This window comes from Perkinsus marinus (assembly GCF_000006405.1).
Source record: "Perkinsus marinus ATCC 50983 genomic scaffold scf_1104296951506, whole genome shotgun sequence".
NCBI classification, from domain to species: Eukaryota; Perkinsozoa; order Perkinsida; family Perkinsidae; genus Perkinsus; species Perkinsus marinus.
In genome coordinates this window covers 45931-63824 of record NW_003209261.1, presented here as the reverse complement: position 1 = coordinate 63824, position 17894 = coordinate 45931, and the positions used below count along the sequence as shown (strand labels likewise).

Below are 17894 nucleotides of genomic sequence, written 5' to 3'. Positions count from 1 at the left end.
CTAGCATCGATCTTCCCCATCACCCTCTCCGCCAAGACCTGTTTGGTGGCCTTCGAGAGCTGTATTGGGTTAGCCTCCTGACCAGCCCGCCGGAGTATCTTTTGTGTCACCAACCCTGGTGAACCCTGCTGAGGAGGAGCTCGAAGCTTCCCGGCCGCAAAGGCCATACTCAAGCACTGGGGGGAGGATGGAATGCGTGATAGGGTTGTAACGTCTTCCCCTCATCACTGGCCGCATCTCTCAAGGCCTGGTAAACCTGTCGACTGCCCAAGGTCGATGATTCGATAGGAGGTAATGTGGGATTCCACTTATTACGAGTTCTATTCATCAAAAGCACCATACTGTGTGAGCTGGGCTCAAGACAGAAGCATTGAATAGTTGGCCCAGGGGTGGGAGTATTTCCAACTACTTTCACCAGATTATATTAAGATGATCGAGTATATTCAGAGAACCATGATAGTTGAATAAAGTGTCGTCGTCAGCTTGTGTTTGCGTGCAAATTTGCACGCATACGCAAGCAATGTCGGCGGCTCCATCTGCGTCGTATAGTAGAGAGATTATTTGCTTAGTAGACAATTAGTTTCAAAGTAATTTTCTCACATGGTCGCGGGAACGATTCTTGCCCATTTTGTTCCGCTTATTCAACTATCTTATGCATTCATCAGCTCTCGACCGCCGCCCAGGGAAATATCATATTCATCGCTCCATTATTCTAGAAATTGGAATGCACTATTTTTATTTAAACTGTCCCGATTGTGTCGTCGCTGCCGCCCTGTGGCTCTGGCAGTTGTCCCTAGTAGGAAGTGTATTAAGAAGCTTCGGCCTATCAGAAACGTGTAGTCTCTTCTGCTCTACGTGTTCATGACCACTGCAGTTGAATCTTTTTGAATCATAAAATGGTCGAAGCATCGAACAACACTAAGACGACTAGCGGGGAATCCCCTGAAGAGTTGCCGAAGGGCCTCAAGCTTACTCCGGCCCAGCTATTACCCTTTGTGGGCTGGTGCATCCTCTCGATTAAAGATGAGGATGGACACATGCGCCAGATAAAGGCACTACTCTCTCCCCGCTGAAGTGCCTCACAACTGTCTTTCAGGGTTCATATGATATCGTCCCTTTCCACGCTACTACGCTTGACAATGGCGACGTGCAGATCACGACTCGGCTGTCGTTCAAGAACCCTCTCAAGTTCCTCAGCGTAAGGCAAACACCATTTATCTCGATAGTCCATCGTCGTCTCTTAGATCAACAATGAGAGTAACTACTACTTCTCCATCAATATGATGTTCGGTAATATTTCCTTACTGCTGAGTACTCCTATTGTAGCACAGGTGCCTTCGACAAGAAGGACGGCATGATGGCGATGCTATCAGGAGCCAACAACGAGGCTATCTGTGACTCTCTCCCCGAAAAATGCTCCGCTCTGTGTAAGTGTCTGCTCTGTAATCCGCATTAGGAGCTCCTGGACTATTCAGACGAGAAGGCAGCATCTAACGGTGGATCGCTGGTGGTCAAGGGAGATGTCCCATTCGCAGACGAGAGCCCAGAGGTTGAGTTCAAGGTAGGATGCTCGATTTAATTCAGACTCAAGAGGTCTGTAACGTATGTAACTACCATCATAGGGTTCTACTAGTGTTTGTTGCTGTATCAGTTGTTCTCCCTTCTCCATTCTAGGCGATATTATCATTCTCTCTAGGTGACAACCAAGGAGGTTAAGCTACAGACAAGAGTTTCGTCAGTATCAGTAGTAATTCCTAAAGCCACATTCGATCAGTGGAAGCTCTATCACGAGGCTGTCCATCGTTCATCTAAGAGGTAGTACGAACGGCTCGAGCCTTCTTGTGGTGCTTTGCCGTGTGATGGTGATCGTAAATTCTGTTGTGGCAGGTACGAGGAGGATGACAGTGACAAGAAGAAGGATGATGATGAGAAGAAGGGCGATGCTAAGAAGTCGGCCGATGAGAGTTCGAGCGAGTCGACTAAGAAAGAGTAAAGACTTGCTTACTCCGTCGGCTTAGTGTGCCATACACCCTATACACCCTATACACCCCATACACCCTCGAAGTTTTATGACAGATCTTACGGAGTGTGCGGCGTTTGTTAGATGTGGGGAGGGGGAGGTATGGAAGTTTGGATGCTCCTAGCGCCGCGTTGGCAGTAACGCTATGCATTGATGTGACGGGAGAATTGACGTAATTGTCATTGTGCTCGACTAAGATTAGTCGTAGCTCGACGAGCCCGTCAAACCTTCCCTAGGCTCATCCGTGTCGGTAGCATATGATAACCCGAGCAATTCTTATCTTGTGCTGTTTCCAGCAAGGACAGGGTCGGCCTCACACGTTGTAGTAGCGTAGTGTGTCATTTAACCCTCACAACATCATAAACGCTCATTTCGTCTCTTGTGTGCAACAAATAGGAATTCTTCACTATCGTGTATGTTGAGGGTATCAGGCATAGGGATATTGATAGCAGAAGGGAGGCATGCTTCTCCATATGGAACCTTTCGATCGCAGCTCTATGACAGTTCCATTATTGATGTCATCTCCAGCGGTGGTGGTCAATAAACCTATGCGGAGCACACAGGAGATGTATCGAACAGTATTGCGGTTGAAGGAGAAACGGAATGAAGAGCGGGAGCGGTCGAGGAAGTTGCGAACACGGTTGCATGCGGCCCGGCGAGAGGCGGTGAGGAGAGAACGCTCCATTAAAGAGCTTAATCGACTGAGGCAGTCGAAGTATCCCATCTCGGAGCTGGCGCTCCACGGCATAGAGGAGGATGCCAATACTCATCTCGCTATGTTCCGAAGGAAATGTGCGGAGTTGGAGGAGGAGATAATTACTGTTGATGACGAAATTGCTGATATAAAGCGCACGGAGAGATTTACGTATCTTGTGGAGCTCCAGGCAGAGCTTGCTGTGTGGCTAAGGGAATGTGAGAGGTTGAGAAAGGTGAGAAGGGGGGAGTGCTGCTACTGACCATCGCTCAATGAGAAAGCAAATAGGATGGCAGTATGGTATATCGGATCCTGCTCTGTATCTCCAACAGGGTCCTTAGTATCTTCTAACATATAACCTTAGCACATGGGATGGGGGATGGGGCAACTTGTGTTGAAACAAAGGGTCTTAACATCGAATCAGCAGAATCCGTATTCCTGCTCACCCTCATCCGTCTCGTATTGGTAGTCTATGTTCGCACTTGGTGAGAATATAGACTAACATTTCGAGTAGCTTCAGGCTGGAGCTACTCGAATGTACTCACAGTACACATGATTTCGATAAGTTCTCTCGAGGCTCCATCAGCGCTTCCTCGAGTGATATAGTAGGAGATGTGTTTCCTCATTGATGTGGTATCCTTGTTAGGATCATGCGCATGTCCAAGAAGTGCCCTCGATACGACAGAGGTCCTATGAGCTCAACGAGTGCATGACCAATACCTTCATGCCGACGCTTCATGAGCTAGAGGCTTGCTCCGATCTCCCAGACTCGGCCAGAGTAGCTGAACTCGCCGAGGAGGCTCAGGAGGGACTTGATGCTGCTATCAAGCGGAGGGCCGAGGTAAGTGGATGGGGATCTCTACAAGGAGTATGCTTTATCTCATGGAGGTGACTACTATGTTAGTTAGTCGATCGAACTGACTCGAACATTCAAAAAATGTTTTCATCACATGGGAACAGTCATTGGAAAGCCGGATGACTTTTTCCAATGCCCGTCACACTGTAGGTACAACGCTCCATCAAGACCGCTTCAGCTGAGCTGAGCCACCGTCGGGAGTGCAAGGTGACTCTGGAGGAGCTCTGGAGTAGGTCTACTGCTCTAGAGCCCAAGACGGTTGCTATGAATAGAACGACTCGACGGCTCTTGAAGGAAAATGGAGACTTTGCTGTTAGTGGTGAGTACTATGACATGGTAATCACCGATGAGGTTCCTGATGGGTATCTTGTTACGATTCGTCAGAGGTTGGTAGATCGAGCTGAACAGGATGAGCAATGGTGCGGCCTATTGCGGTTGCTTGGTGGTCTCCCTGAACAGCATGGTGGAGTGATCGACTCAGAGAATCTAGTCGGGGCTGTGGCGATAGAAGCTCTGCCTACAACGCCTTTGGATACTATACACACTTCAGTGCGGCTCACTGACTTACTATTTCGTATCGATCTGGCGGGGATTGGTGAGGCTCCTGTGGAACCTTGCTGGCGTGAGCCTAGGGTGCGTTGGCGTGCTCGTGGGATGGAAAAGAAGACAGTGCGACAAGCGATGTTGACAGCGAGGTCATCACAGGAGTTATTCGAGGCGATTGGTGAGTCGGAAGTCGTTGCTTTCTGGGAGAGTGCTGGTGTGGGAGCGACCATTCGGGCCTTGGATTTGAGCTCCCCTGCGTGGCATCAACTGGGCAAGCGACGAATCTTGCGCTTAATGGAGGAGGTGCGGGGAATGACCAAGCAACAGTGGCAAGCAGAGCTGCCGTATGTGTTGGACGTTGTTACCTATGATCAGTTCGTGGCTTGCAACTTGCTCAGTGGTGAAGAGCTCGAGGATCTCTTTGTGTTGCTCCTTGCCGTTAGCTCTCCTACTGATCGAGAGTCCGTCGATGTGAACTTCCTCTATGACCTACCAGTCGAGGCATTTGTCGCTGCACTAAAAAGGGAGGAACCTTCGGGATCTTGTGCCGAGGACGGAAGCGCCTCTAGCAGGCTCACTGTGACGAGTCAGAAGACCCTGCCTACTTGTGGCGTCGTTGAGGGTGACGGCGGTATGGATCTCGCCGACTTATTCTCAGTAGATCGATCGAACCTTGGCAGGGAGGCTGGAGAGGAGGTCTCTCAGGATCCCTTGGATTCGGCTGATCTTGGTGAACTTCGCTCAAGAGATGGGGGCGGAGACTCGACAACTTAGCATGATGCCAAACATTATCTCTAACCGGTGTAACATGGCCTCATCTCAGAGCCCTTGCATCTGCATTATGCGTGTTGAGCTCCTTCGGTGTTGGAGTCGTTCACGTGATCGGCAGTGATTTGTTCGCTGATCAGCTTCCGCGTTGAGCTTTCAGCATGGTTTGGAGAACTCCTCCTCTACCCTTCCACGACGTGGAAGGTGAAGCTTCTGGCTATCGTTGAGTGACTCATTGAGTCACTGAGGTTGACAACCTGAGTCATACAAACGAGTGGCTTATGACCACTTGAGTGTCGGTGAGGACAAGAGGCGAAGTATAAAGCATTGTCATCTTCATACGATCAAAGATACATCACATTAAGGTGCGTTCACAATACGAATGCCAGAGATCCTACACGAGCTCAATTTCTTTTCTCACCGGCTCTTAGAATCCTGCTTCCAGTGCACCGTTGGACCCAATCTATCAAGCTGCAGACAGCGGAGGGTCGGTACTCGAATAATGTCAGCCTGTTCAGGTTTTGGATTCGAAGCCAGACCCGCGACGAGTGACTCGTCACGAGTCCCGACTCTAGTATTCCGGCCGCGAGTTTAGAGGCTCGAGGTTTAGTACCTGGTGCAATCCTACCACCTCCCAGCATCGCTCATTCTCTTCCCAAGATCCGAGCGTTTGGTAGATGTACATCTTACCGAGTAAAATTACTCAGAGTAATACAGAAGTAATCGCTATTCGAGGCAGCGCAGATAGTAACGTATCCAGAACGAGTCGTTATGGACGACGTCACTGCTGTAACAGCAATGGCCGGTCATGTCGTGGGCCCCCACACCTGTCCATCATTAACAACGTATTGCGAGCCGTTAGCGTTTACGGTTTACGAAAAAGTTGCGGAATTTACGGACGGATGTAACGGCGTCTACGCCACAACTGCGCGCGTGGCAGCTTGCTGCTCGACTGAACCATCAACTCACACAAAGCGGCATGGACGATGCAGTGAACGGTGGTGTTTCGCTTGAATAGTAGTATAAAACAAGGGAAGCAAGCAAATTATACATCAACCACTCTATCACGACTGCAAAACTCAAGCGAATTATCGCCGTTTACCAAGCAGGACCTGATGACGGGATGAAACCACGAGGTACCGAATAAAAACCAAAGGTAGAAAATAATTTTTTGGGAGAATAAACCTCTACTTTCAACTTTCGGAATTCTTTCTCGACGAAGCAGTGGCGAAGAAAAAATCACGATTAGTTTTAATATTACATCTTTCGCTTCGTTAATCTTGGAAGCGATGTAAGTACTCCCACCTCGATCTGGATGATTGGACAGCAGAAGTTGCCGATGATGCTGATGGTAAGAAAGACTATGTAGTGACTTAGGTGTTATGCCATTGTACTACTACCTTCTGTATATTTTCCCTACTAAGTTGAGTTTGACCGAGATTAAGGATCTTACGGGCTTCCGACTACCAAGAACAACACACCTTCAACAATTGTGAAATAAAGAAGGTGTACTCAAGACACTACGATGCAGCTCTTTCGAAGTTGAATTGTGACACTTGTGGTATTTGAACATGAAGTTGTCGACTACGTGTTTCCTCAATATTTATAGACTTTTCGCATGGTAGAAGTACAAAGAGAATTCCCAAGGATCCCCTCAGAAATTTCCATATTCTGAATATTTTCCCATGCGATGACAGAGTAATATTCATAGCACTATGTTGCAAACCTATAAAAAGCGCACAGTGTGCACACTGGTAACGGTGTAGGCTAATATTATACAAAAAATAGGATACTCTCCATGTCGAGAGGAGAGAAGGACGATGATACTACTCTTGACATGGTCTGGTCGAAGCCTTCGAGACCCCTCAAATTAGATGCTCGGAAGAGTGTAGACATCCTTGGTAGAGTCATACCAGCTGCACTGGCAAACCGAATACCTGAGGGGAATCTTAGGGTTGAGGGAGAAAGATACGCTTTGATACGGCTAATTGTTGAAGGAAAATACGATTATTGTATCAGATTTTTCGTGGAAGAGTGAGCTCGGTAACTTTCTGATCGAACAACATGTAGATGGCCAAAATCAACTCACGATGCTTCGTCGTATCTTGTGAGCTCAACCTCAAGATACGCTTTATTTTTCAACCAGAAATCATTCAACGTCCCCATCAGATTCGTTAAGTATCTACCCAAGGGTATTACCTTGTCGCACGGCTAATGCACCAACTCCTACTCCGAATAATAAGGGAAGCATTATATTTCGTGGCCAACAAAAATCGATTACTTGGGCGCGCGCTGCTCGTTCGGGTTAGGTGCAACCGCAGGATACGGCTAGGGCGTGGGTGTTATGGTCTCCAGTGTTCGTCAGCGACTCATTAGTGTAAATGGTTTGGCCTTTCTCCTCGACTTCGAACTCTCAAGCAACGGAAGGTGGAGATACTAACAGGTAGGGGACATGGATCGTATCTTTGAGTGTCAACCTCAAGATACTGCGATGTCGGTTGGTTTGTAACATATTAGGGTGTTCAATAGACTTTTCCTGAGTCCCAAGGTCGAGTTTTTCATTTGATATCTAATCCTGGGTGGGCTCATGAGGGTCTATTGAACACGCCGTATCTATTTGGTAGTTTCGTGGCGCGTGACGATGTAATTGTGGGTTTTTACACCATCGTTATTCGGGAATATATAATTTTCACCAGGAACTGACATAGGCCTTCCCCCGCGGGGAAATTAGTCCTTCGTCCTCTACTGTAACTAAATGTTTCTCATGATTCAGTTAGCCGCGACAGCGGGTGTATTGAATCTCTTGTCCTATTGCATACGAATCGTTCGCACCTTTATTTTACTAGAGTTCTCAGCTTTTCATTTCGGCGGCTCGATCAGATATATGTATATCGGTTTTCCCCTTTCAGCCCAGTAGAGTCCCACATAGCCCCACCCTCGGGAGGCAGCGTACCCATCCCAGAGCCCCCCAAGGGCTATAAGTCCTCCCAAGAAAAAGCTTCCACTCAGGAGTTCAGCGGCTTCACACCTCCACCTCCCAAAGAGAGTATGCTGAGCCGTACGAGGACTCTTGTGACTATCTTTTCTCCTTGTCAGGTGTATCTTCATCGTATAAGCCGATCAATCTGGACTATAAACCTCTGCACGGCGATGAGAGGGATGATCCTTATGCCTCGGAAGACTTCTCGAAGTTCGCCTCATCAGTGCCAGCCGAGGAACCCGGTACGTCTTTCCCTACTCCTCGTTTTTTGTTTCTGATGATGATTCGAATTGGCGATTGCCTCTTTTCCCGAGACGTTCTGCGTTCTGCGTGTGGTTTAGGTTTTAAAGATGATTATTGGATGAAGGTAAGCAGCGGAAGATGGATCTCCAACCCGAGGGCAAGGGCGTGCTATCAAAGCATTCTGGTAATAATCAGGTTGCCGGTTTTTACACTCTCATAGTGTTGTAAGCTGGCTCGGAAAGTTGAATATCTCATCAAGAGATATTCAACAGAAAATTATCCCAATATTTTTCTACTGAAGAGAATCTCTTCAGTGGAAAAATATTGGGATAATTTTTTGGGTAGAAAATCTAGGGAAAAACCAAATCTATCCAAGGGAAAAACTTCTGTTGTTCTGAGGTTCATAGCTTTGATTATAAGCTTATAACTTCCACCGAAAAAATATTGGTATCATTTTCTGGGCGAAAATCTTCATCTTCTTGGAAGATTTTCTGTTATGTTTCGGTTCATAGCTTGGAGACATAGGATCATAAGTGTGCTTATTCGACCTCTTTTGTATCTTGCGTGGTTCGACCTAAGATTCTCATTCCCTCATCAGATGGGCGGCAAGATGGGAGGTGCTGTAGGAGGCATCTTCGGGGTGCTTGCAGGTGGATATAGCATGGTGGCGTATAGGAACTTTTGGTAAGACCTGTAGACAATTTTCGGTCATTTTTTGAACACAATTTGCGTGTGCGTTGATTGAAATTTCGCAAACTGTGTGCCCTAGCAGACCCGTCAATCAGTGTAGTGTCGAGCGTATCTTGGTTCAGTTCATCCTGCATTATTATTTCGGATCAACTTAGCGTTATTATTTATTATAATCTGCATAATTTCAGCCCGCGCACAAGATAAGACAGTGTTGATGTGGTATGCTACGGTTATTAAATGTGTTCATTCGGCGATTGATATTTCCAGGTGTGCTTACGTGTTGTTCAGGTATCTCCCGATGAGCATCATTGGCGGGGCTGCGAGTTTTGGTTTCTTCTTGGGGTGTGGTATGATTATCCGTTGTGATGAATTACGTGGCGCGCGGTCAGAGATTGGTGTGGAGGACTACAGAGGACCTCAGCATCTCATGTTCTATCCTATTGATGGTATGAGGTATCTCAGCAGCTTGAAAGAGGAGTAAGGCGAAGAAGATGTTTCTCGGAAATTTATTCACAAAATCTGTCCTGGCACTGTTGTGTTAACGGGTGTGGTGTTGTGGAATCTTTGCGCACAGAGAAGATTTTCTTAGTGATTTAGTTGTGATTGTCTGTTTTTTAATTGCTCCTGCTGCAGCTGAGCAGTTGAGTGAACGTGGGTCGAGTATTGGTAGAAATGGGTTGTACTTCGTCAACAACGGAGGTAACGGAAGAGGAGAAAGTATATGCTGTCAGCGGAGCGAAGCGGGCTAAATATAGAAAGTATGAAGTTAGTAGATATGAGGAGGGTTTGGGATGTGTTGATGTGTTTGTGGAGGAGGAACAGGCGAATGAGGGAGGATCAGGTGATGGTGGGGAATAGGTCGTGGGTTCGATTTCACCATCCGGCGTTTTTTATAAATTTGTGTAAAGGCGTTTTAAGATGGGATATTTCTTCCGATGTGGGTGTTGAGGCTCCGATCATTCGCTGTATCAGCGTGTAGTAGTTAACATTCAATCGTGTTCCCATTTCAGACCCTGTGAGCATGAATCCCGCAGAGGTTCCAATCCTGGTGGGAGCATCTCCCGACTCTGTTGTAGGATGGTCGCGCAAGAGGCGACGTAGTAGTATTGATGATACGGAGGAAAGGATGTGGGCGAGATGCGAATTTGGGAAGGGTAATACTATGCTAGTCTTGTGTGTTTCATGTCTGAATTTGTGTTTTTATCAGCTAGTTGTGGAAACCCTGAGGTTCCGCGTCCTGTTCAGGGCTGGAATCAATTCGTTTATAACAAATCTAAATTTAATCGTTTAGTTTAACAAACGATTTATTTTCATATAGTAAATTTAAATAACATAATAAACTTTATTAGGTTTCACACCTTTCTCCTCCTGCTCCTCTTCTTTGGTGAGGAAGTCAGCTCCCTCACCCCTGTGCACTATATTAGAGGATTCCCCGTTATCAAGTAGTCAACTGAGTAGCTACAATGCTTCCAGAAGCTCGGATGAATTGACGGGCGCGCGGTCGGCGACTAGTGCAGTGGAGTGGAGGAGGTCTTGTGCTGGAGGGATGCCTCATCGTCATGAGAGGCGTCGACGAGATCATTTACGAGGAGGACCTCCGCGATATCGTTACCGTGCGGAAAGGGTAAATCGAGCGGTTAAGGTGGCGTGAAGTTTACACGATTGCGGACTAATTTTCACGGTTGTTTATAAGTATTTTCTACTGGTCTTACCACCTTTTTAGTGAGGTGTGCGCGATTGATATCTGAGGAAAACCGAGGTCGGTTGTGGGCTGATTGTTCCTCCTACTGACTGAAGATGTTATGTTGTGCGTGCGTGCAATTTCTTTGTGTGCTGGGACAGCCGGCATTGTTTCTGGGTATCGTCTTGTAGTACCATTGTTTACACATCTATTTATGCGGCAGTTCTGGACTACGAGGTATGTTGGTGGATCTTGCAATCTTGGAAGATCTTGCATTTTCTCAACGGCGACCACTTGGGACGCCATTTTAGTCATTGGTTGCTACTGTTGCTACTGTTGTGGCTGATATCGTCATCCCCCAAAGAGATCTCTGTCACTGATTTCTAATTGTGTTATGGAGGTCGGTGTGTCGTCTTGTAGCGTGCACAGGTTCGATCCCGGCATATGTCATTTTTACCCTCGTGGGATCTTGGAGTTCGCAGAAAGAAGTGGGGACGCTTCGTAGTAATATAAGTTTCATCAGTAATGTCTAGCAACCCCACAGCAACAGAGCCGTCAGCGGCGGTGAGAGACTATGAGGATAGATCCTCGCAGGGTACACAGTTCGTGATGGAGGCGGCTTCAGCAGAACAGGAGGCCATGGTTAGAGATAGGGCTAATCAGTTGCAGAGGGCTATATCATGTAATGAGACGTTTTTACGCGGGTAAAAACACCCAGACGGTCTATAGATGGGTTTCAGATTATGTACAGGCTAGTAATAGACTTTCGGAGGCATTGGCCGTGTTGCCGCTCCATCATCCGGATTTGGAGGCTATTAGGCAGCATAAAGTGAGCAGGAAGGCTTTGGAAATTTTATCGCGCGCCACGAAATTGTTGCATCATGTTGTTGTTGTTGTTGTGTCAGTCGGAAGTTGATGCGCGAGCCAACTACCTCCGCGATACCCTCGATTCTGGAGTGGATACTGCAGGCGTTCCATTAGAACAGCATATACATCCAGTAGTAACAGGGTCATGGCAATTTTGTGGCGCGCGAAATTTCCCACCCGTATAATCGTTGGAGAATTAATATGGAACATCTATCAGTTGAGCCAGTTTCGTTCGGGGCTTGACGATATTAGTCGATAGCGTTTCCTTCCTAGGTATCTTTAACCATGACCAGCACTGAGCCAGTAGCGCCTGGTGCTCATCGAGAGGCGACCAAGGGAGCTGCTATGGGAGGAGCAGCTGCCATAGGGGGATTGGGAGGTCTCCTTTTGCTTGGTACCGAAAGGGTGTTGGTTCAATCCGCAGTGGGAGCATTTTTCCATCTCTCATATCAAGTGTAGTAGCGGACAATGCATTGACTCACAGTGAGAAACACGCATGACATCTAATATCTGAATACTCGAGCTGTACAGGAAACAATTCCGTTGTCCACCTGTGTAGGCCCAATCGGCTTAGTAGCGGGCGCTGCTGGTGCCGCCTACGCCACGACAAGAACTGACAAGATAGGGTCGGTTGCTAGGAATGTCGGTAGTACTACATCTAACGTCACTACTGAGGCTGTTGAGAAGGTAGTCTCCCAGTGGGGTGATATTCATTGAGTTACAGTCTCAGGGTGCCGAGATTGGTGAGGGATATGGTGTGACGCAGAAGGTCAGAGGAGCAGCTGATGCCGTTAGCTCGGTGGGTATAAGGAAACTGAGTGGATGATGGAGGTAATGATTGTTTCATTTTAGAAAGCCCGTGAGTTCGACCAGACTTACGATGTGTCGGGTAAAGTGAATTCTGGTGTCCAAGCCGTTGGCAGCAAGATGTCGGAGATTAATCAGCAGTATCAGATTAGTGAAAAGGTAGGTCGCTGGGTTTCCTCGCGAGAGGTGTCTGGTACAATTCTTGGTTGCGTGTCTTCCAAGGTTGGTTCCTCCCTTTCTAGAGGCATGAGTGCCATGAACAACTGGATATCTGGCAATCATCAGGAGGCTCATAATAAGCCAGTAATAATTTTGGAAAATCTTCCCTGTGCGCAAAGATACCTAACCAATGATCTTGTGATTCTTCGGGAGTATTCAAGCTGTTCAGTTCATTGGGTTTTCTCTTCAGTTGGATCACTAAGGATCATGCGTTGAGGAAAAGCAAGATGGGCAAGATAGCAAGAGTTGGCTTGTATCAGGCAGCCGTTCATTTCTATATCTTTTATTGAACGCAAAAACCGGTTTCCTTTACTTCGTTGTGTGTTGATGGGTTATAGTCTACAGCATGTGGGAAGGGTGGTAAATTGGCCATATTCAGTACCCTTACGATGTCAACACGCTCGACCTTAGTCTATTACTACGTGCCGTCCGATAGAGGTGATAAAAAGGGGAGGGGGGAGTATATATATAAAGGTTACATGATCGAGTGTGGTGGGTTTGCTGTGCTGTTGGATCGAATCGTAGAGCTCGTATTACTTGGTCAAAAACGTAGGGATATTCGGAGTCGGTATATTCATATATTAGAATATACGATTATAGTAATTTATAAAGATGTGAATTTTTCGCGCACGATTATGTTATAAAGAGAAGAGTAATGTATATATATCAGCATTAGGATAGAGCTGGGGATATCGAGATGAAAGTCAACGGCGAATCAAGGCATGTGTTTTTGAATACGATGAGAAACGGTCGGCTAAACAGGTCTGAAATGTATTCTGCCGGACTGGTTTCGTCAGTATGGTTGTGAATAGGTTGCCGCAGACATTTCTGTAGGAGATGTAGAGTGTTAGACACGCCTCTTCTGGCGATGTGAACGTCAGCACTCTTTGGCGAAGTGAAATTTCATCTGTTCCTGCGTCTGCATTTTTTACATTTTCTGTGAGCTATTTGGTATTGTTCAACGATTTAGATGACGCGGCGCACCCGAACGCCTTTCCCATACCAAAGCCGCCGGAAACAATAAGGTGGGAGGAAATCCGGATGGTGTTGGGTGTCTATGCGTCGTCGTATCGACGTTCGAATTGTTTCCTTGACTCAGGCTGCGAGATATACGAGAGAAGTTCCCATTGCCGGGCACGTACCATTTCCGGTTCAAGCTGAAGTATTATTGGGGCTATATTTTATACCACTCCTCGTCCACTTCGTGTTTGAGTAGTACCCGCGTCGTGCTAATCAGGTATGAGACAGGCAGCGTTTGGATCGACGTCACCAATGATGACGTCCCCGTACCGATATATAATAACAAGATAGTTGCTAAAGTAGGTTAGAGTCATGCACTCTGCTGTAGGTCGTACTACAGTTATGCATATCTAGATTTTCGAGATGGCTTTCTTCAATTCGAGAGCATTACTAATATAGACTACGGAACGCTTCTGAAACGTTGGTGTCAATCGATTCACATTGTTATCATGTTGATATTACCCAAAATTGTTGACCCTCGAAAATTGAAGGTGTTGAAAATATTACTTTGCATAATAACGGTTTGGCCCACACTGTAGGTACTGCGTATTTCGTGGCGAGAAGGAGCCGGCAATTCGTCCGCAGCAGAATCGTCACAGAATGTCCCAGCGACCAACACGGTAGTATTGGCGTGGTATATGTGAACTCAGCTTGCCTCAGGCACCTAGTGCAGCAGCAAGCGCTACAGCCACTGGAGTTCGGGCGGGGTTGCAGTCGACTGGCCCTCCTCCTCCACCTACTCCTTCTCAGAAGCAGTCTCTGGGGCAGACCCAACAAGCTGAAACCAATTTACTAAGTATTATTTGGTGTGTTTAGTTTCTGAATCCACAGCGATCTCAGTCTTTTAGGTGGAGGAGAGTCCTTGAGGCACGCCTTCCGGGGGCACAGTAGTCCTTCTCTGGGAGTTCCACATGGTGAGGGAGCGGTTGTTGGAAATGTGGATTTTTTCGGGGTAAGAGGTTTCATATCGGTGGTAGTTGAGTAGTTAGGAATTATAATGCGCGAAATAATGACGGGAGCATAAGTCGTGGATCCCGAGCGGAATAAGCTTATCGTTGATTTGAACTTATCGTCAATATTTTCTTGTCCGCTCCCACTAGAGTTCCCGTTCGTTCTCGATTATTTGTTCCTTTGTTTTTCAGAACGATTTGAGTGTACATCGGAAGAAGGTGAGATGGTTGGGTCACGTTGCACATAGTTATCGGTTACGCTTGGTGTTAAGATAATATTATTCTACTGCGTCTACAATATCCTCTGTGGTGTAGTGGTATGGTTTTCGCATTTGATTTGGAAGGTCCCGGGTTCGAAACCTCGATTCGCCCTTTTTGAGAATTGCTGATTTTTAATTCCAATATCATCTCTTTCAGACTCAAGACGAGCTCGATGCCTTATTCAGCTGAGCCAACAGTCAGATACTATTTTCACAGCGCCACCGAAGTGTACCTCTCAAGTTGCGTCTATTGGTTCCGAGTTGGGGTGTGCTCTAATGCTCTTGTGTGTCGAAGGTTGTTCATTCTCACAGTAGTAGCAGTCCTTCTTTTATGCCGTTCGGAGGCAAGGGTAAAGGGAAGGGACGTGGAGGAGGGCCGTAAGTCTAGGATCTGCGGCTCGCTGGATTTATATCCAACTCCTCCACTGCTAGTTCGCTGAATAGGACATATTATGACGATTTCTTGTGTCGCATAACTAGGTTTATCATGTTATTTGATAACTTAACTCTCCAGGAGAAAAATCCTCCGCTGTGTGGTATGTCTGTGAGGAGTTTTGGGTTGTCTTTCAGGCGCTTTGGAGGAGAAAGGAGGGGTCCTCTAGCAGCGCCTCCTCCGCCTTATCCTTCTACGTATGAGGTTTCCGAGTTTCAGGGCCTAACACCGGAGGACGAGATGCTCGTCAGCTACCAACGAGACCTTGTCAACTACTGGATCCAGTGAGCTTTGGGAGCATGGTCCGTCGGCTTGGGGAATTCATTGGATGCTTGTTAGAATCTCAACGTCGGAACGCTCAGTGTGCTTCACTTCCTCTGGGGCGGTACAGGCCTCGAAACGGCGGAAGTTGAGCCAACCTGGTTGGCGAGAGACGGGGAAAGAATCGGGAGAGTCCCTTTGGAAGCAGCTTGTTGCGTAGGCTATTGCTGTTTTACTTCTGTGTAACCGTCGGGCTGAAGTTCCTCACTGTTGCTGTTGTAGGGAAGTCGGCTCAGCGGACTACTTCCCACTGGAGCTCCAAACCGACACTCTCGCGACTTTCCGGTCCAAGGAAGCTAATGAACGACGGAAAAACCGGAAGAGTTTACTCAAGCGACTGGAACAGGTAAGGATCGGAAATCGCAGGAGAGTGGAGACACTGTTGGTAGGCTGGAGGGGATGGTGATGATGATGGCGGCGAGTCTGATAATGATGACAACGAGGCGATGGAGGAGTACGCTGAAGTCACCGACAATGAGAGCTTCGGAGGAGATGACTATGAGATAACAGGTAGGTTGTGGATCATTGCAGTTGTCTGATCTCGGGATTGCGAAATGTCGAGCAGGTGAGTTCGAGGATGAGGGTGCTCGAGGAGGAGATGAAGATGATGATGACGGAGGAGCAGCTGATTATTTCTAGTTTCTCTACGTAAAGTGACCGTTGTCTAGTTAGAGATAGGGTGGGAGCTCCAACAAATCCAAACGACTAAGAAAATTATGGGATGAATTCCTTATAGATCGCTAAGAGAATGGGGTCTCGACGACTGGCTCGATCTAACGCTGATGCTGAGGGCATTTCGTACAAATAGATTTGTCACGACGCCACGACGGGCCCGCGTTCACCATAGGCACGGTAGCTCACACTTATCGTTCCCAGTCCGGCCTCCGCACAACACCTGGGGCTAATTGAAGTACCCTCTTTTCCAAAATCCGACTGGAAAGGAAGTAGTCCTCTCCAGGCTTGGAGAAAACAGTGTATTAGAGTGCATCCATGTCATGGATGGCTCATGGATTCCATGATCCAGGGGGTGTCTCCAAGGACTTGGATCCACGTCTCGGGTCCCATTTCAACACGAGCGCGCGCACTAGTCTTTCAACGATATGTGTTTCGTGATCAATTTACCTTTTTCCATGTCTTTCGTACGATCTTCAGATGCTCTGATGTTGGTCCGAGTCACTAAAGAGCTTAGCGCAGGACTTTTCACCCAGAAAAGTGCAGAGTGCGGAGCTCGAGGCTCCCGAGTAGCATCTCTTTAATAGAGCTTCGACGGGAAAACCAACCCTTGGATGTGGAATTCGGATTGCTCGCAGTAGGTTTGGAGTCCGGGATGATTTGACATTTATTTTCTCCACATATGTGGTGCGAGAAAACAGGTTCTACCGGGATTTGAACCCAGATCGCCAGATTCAGAGTCTGGAGTGCTAACCGTTACACCATAGAACCACATAGATATAAGTGGACAGGGCCTGGCCCGCGTAATGAATTAGAACCCCTATGATGCAACCCCAAAGTGACAACGAGTACTACACGAAGCACTGCCTCACAACGACCAATTTGGACCGTCACAACGTAATGAATGGGTCATGGATCCCATGACCAAGGGGGTATCCCAAAGGACTTGGATCCACGTCTCGTGTCCTATGCTCATGATGCTCATCAGATGCTCTGATGGTGGTCCAAGCCACCAAAGAGCTTAGCGCAAGACTTTTCGCTCAGAAAAGTTCCGAGTCCGAGTGCGGAGCTCGAGGCTCCCGAGTAGCACCTCTTTGACAGAGCTTCGACGGGAAAACCACACACATACAGGCAAAATCAAAACTCTTGACTCACCGAGTCGCCCCCCCTACCCCCCTTCCAATGTTGGATCAAAGCATTAAGTCTCGCAATATCCTAATGTCCGCCCAACATTGGGAAGGGGGGGAAGGGGGGCAGCTACCAACAGTAGTCCACCAACCGAGTTCCCCAACCACACTACTTTTGCGTTTGACTGCAGTGGGCGAATTCGCGTGAGCGGAATTTTTGGACGATGCTGTTGACATATCACGGGGAAATAACTTACGAACTACAATGAGACGTATTCCGCCCTCTGAACACAAGACAAGAGACTAGCAAAGAAGAAGTCTCCTATGGATGACAGAGAGCCTCTAGGAATCAATGGTTCAACACTTCAGAGTAGAGTCGTGTGGGATGAAATATATGTAGCGAAACAACGACCACAAGTGGGTAGGTCCTTTCTGCTCTCCCTTGGCAAAGGGCAATCAAATTGAAACCATCGGAACCGTTCGTTGAGCATTCTATGCTCCTCATGTGATAAGTGACGGCACATGAAAAAGCCAGGAACGGTCACTATAATTGGCGCATCATCCCAGTAAATCTCGTCGGCCTTACTGCTCGTTTTTGGTACTGGCACAACAAGTGGCACCCTCCCTTCCAGTAAGCACAAGCAGTCCGAGATGCCGAAGCCTGCTTGGTTTGGGTACACCCGAAAGTCGTCAATGACGATCACTTCTGGCCGGTACTCGATCAGGACCGCTAGGGGGTA

At 47.5% G+C, this 17894-nt stretch overlaps 7 protein-coding genes and 1 non-coding gene across 8 annotated transcripts in view; 5 read left to right on the top strand and 3 right to left on the bottom strand.

The window, feature by feature from the left end:
• The first annotated feature begins 882 nt into the window (after window positions 1–882).
• Pmar_PMAR025966 (hypothetical protein) lies at window positions 883–2074 on the top strand. Its single transcript, XM_002777549.1, has 7 exons — window positions 883–1052; window positions 1097–1198; window positions 1245–1290; window positions 1332–1427; window positions 1476–1561; window positions 1697–1815; window positions 1888–2074. Exons 1-7 carry the CDS (start codon window positions 897–899, stop codon window positions 1991–1993), a joined length of 711 nt encoding a protein of 236 aa, XP_002777595.1. The 5' UTR covers window positions 883–896; the 3' UTR covers window positions 1994–2074.
• A 494-nt stretch (window positions 2075–2568) lies between these two features.
• Window positions 2569–4890, top strand: Pmar_PMAR025965 (hypothetical protein; the record flags this gene model as incomplete). The annotated part of the gene is made up of 4 exons (XM_002777548.1): window positions 2569–2685; window positions 2731–2949; window positions 3361–3555; window positions 3721–4890. The coding sequence occupies 4 exons, from the start codon at window positions 2569–2571 to the stop codon at window positions 4888–4890; spliced, it is 1701 nt and encodes a 566-aa protein (XP_002777594.1).
• A 1082-nt stretch (window positions 4891–5972) lies between these two features.
• Window positions 5973–6780, bottom strand: Pmar_PMAR025964 (chaperone, putative; the record flags this gene model as incomplete). The annotated part of the gene is made up of 4 exons (XM_002777547.1): window positions 5973–5996; window positions 6146–6229; window positions 6285–6347; window positions 6715–6780. The coding sequence occupies 4 exons, from the start codon at window positions 6778–6780 to the stop codon at window positions 5973–5975; spliced, it is 237 nt and encodes a 78-aa protein (XP_002777593.1).
• Window positions 6781–7648: 868 nt separating this feature from the next.
• Pmar_PMAR025963 (conserved hypothetical protein) lies at window positions 7649–9278 on the top strand (the record flags this gene model as incomplete). Its single annotated transcript, XM_002777546.1, has 6 exons — window positions 7649–7689; window positions 7794–7930; window positions 7981–8106; window positions 8206–8291; window positions 8706–8791; window positions 9086–9278. 6 exons carry the CDS (start codon window positions 7649–7651, stop codon window positions 9276–9278), a joined length of 669 nt encoding a protein of 222 aa, XP_002777592.1.
• Window positions 9279–10120: 842 nt separating this feature from the next.
• Pmar_PMAR025962 (hypothetical protein) lies at window positions 10121–10784 on the bottom strand (the record flags this gene model as incomplete). The annotated part of the gene is made up of 3 exons (XM_002777545.1): window positions 10121–10205; window positions 10513–10541; window positions 10713–10784. The coding sequence occupies 3 exons, from the start codon at window positions 10782–10784 to the stop codon at window positions 10121–10123; spliced, it is 186 nt and encodes a 61-aa protein (XP_002777591.1).
• A 219-nt stretch (window positions 10785–11003) lies between these two features.
• Pmar_PMAR025961 (hypothetical protein) lies at window positions 11004–14791 on the top strand (the record flags this gene model as incomplete). Its single annotated transcript, XM_002777544.1, has 17 exons — window positions 11004–11160; window positions 11219–11307; window positions 11384–11476; window positions 11619–11739; window positions 11905–12032; window positions 12076–12144; window positions 12198–12311; window positions 12375–12455; window positions 13048–13120; window positions 13342–13396; window positions 13471–13533; window positions 13609–13690; window positions 13931–14011; window positions 14052–14187; window positions 14240–14343; window positions 14534–14560; window positions 14759–14791. 17 exons carry the CDS (start codon window positions 11004–11006, stop codon window positions 14789–14791), a joined length of 1506 nt encoding a protein of 501 aa, XP_002777590.1.
• Window positions 14792–14932: 141 nt separating this feature from the next.
• The window catches only part of Pmar_PMAR025960 (hypothetical protein), a gene marked incomplete at both ends in the record, with an annotated part of 3564 nt that continues 602 nt past the window's right edge, over window positions 14933–17894 (top strand). The window contains 5 exons of the mRNA XM_002777543.1: window positions 14933–14979; window positions 15172–15318; window positions 15374–15511; window positions 15578–15701; window positions 15745–15865. Of these exons, the coding sequence (XP_002777589.1) occupies window positions 14933–14979; window positions 15172–15318; window positions 15374–15511; window positions 15578–15701; window positions 15745–15865 (577 nt within the window). The remainder of the gene's footprint in view (window positions 14980–15171; window positions 15319–15373; window positions 15512–15577; window positions 15702–15744; window positions 15866–17894) is intronic.
• On the bottom strand, window positions 16727–16798 carry Pmar_PMAR025958. The gene has a single exon. It is a non-coding gene; the product is annotated as a tRNA-Gln (tRNA).

Coding starts and splice junctions, on each gene's coding strand:
- Pmar_PMAR025966 (XM_002777549.1), top strand. CDS start 897: ATGGTCGAAGCATCGAACAACACTAAGACGACTAGCGGGGAATCCCCT. Junction 1,053..1,096: donor GACACATGCGCCAGATAAAG/GCACTACTCTCT, acceptor ACTGTCTTTCAG/GGTTCATATGATATCGTCCC. Junction 1,428..1,475: donor CGAAAAATGCTCCGCTCTGT/GTAAGTGTCTGC, acceptor TGGACTATTCAG/ACGAGAAGGCAGCATCTAAC.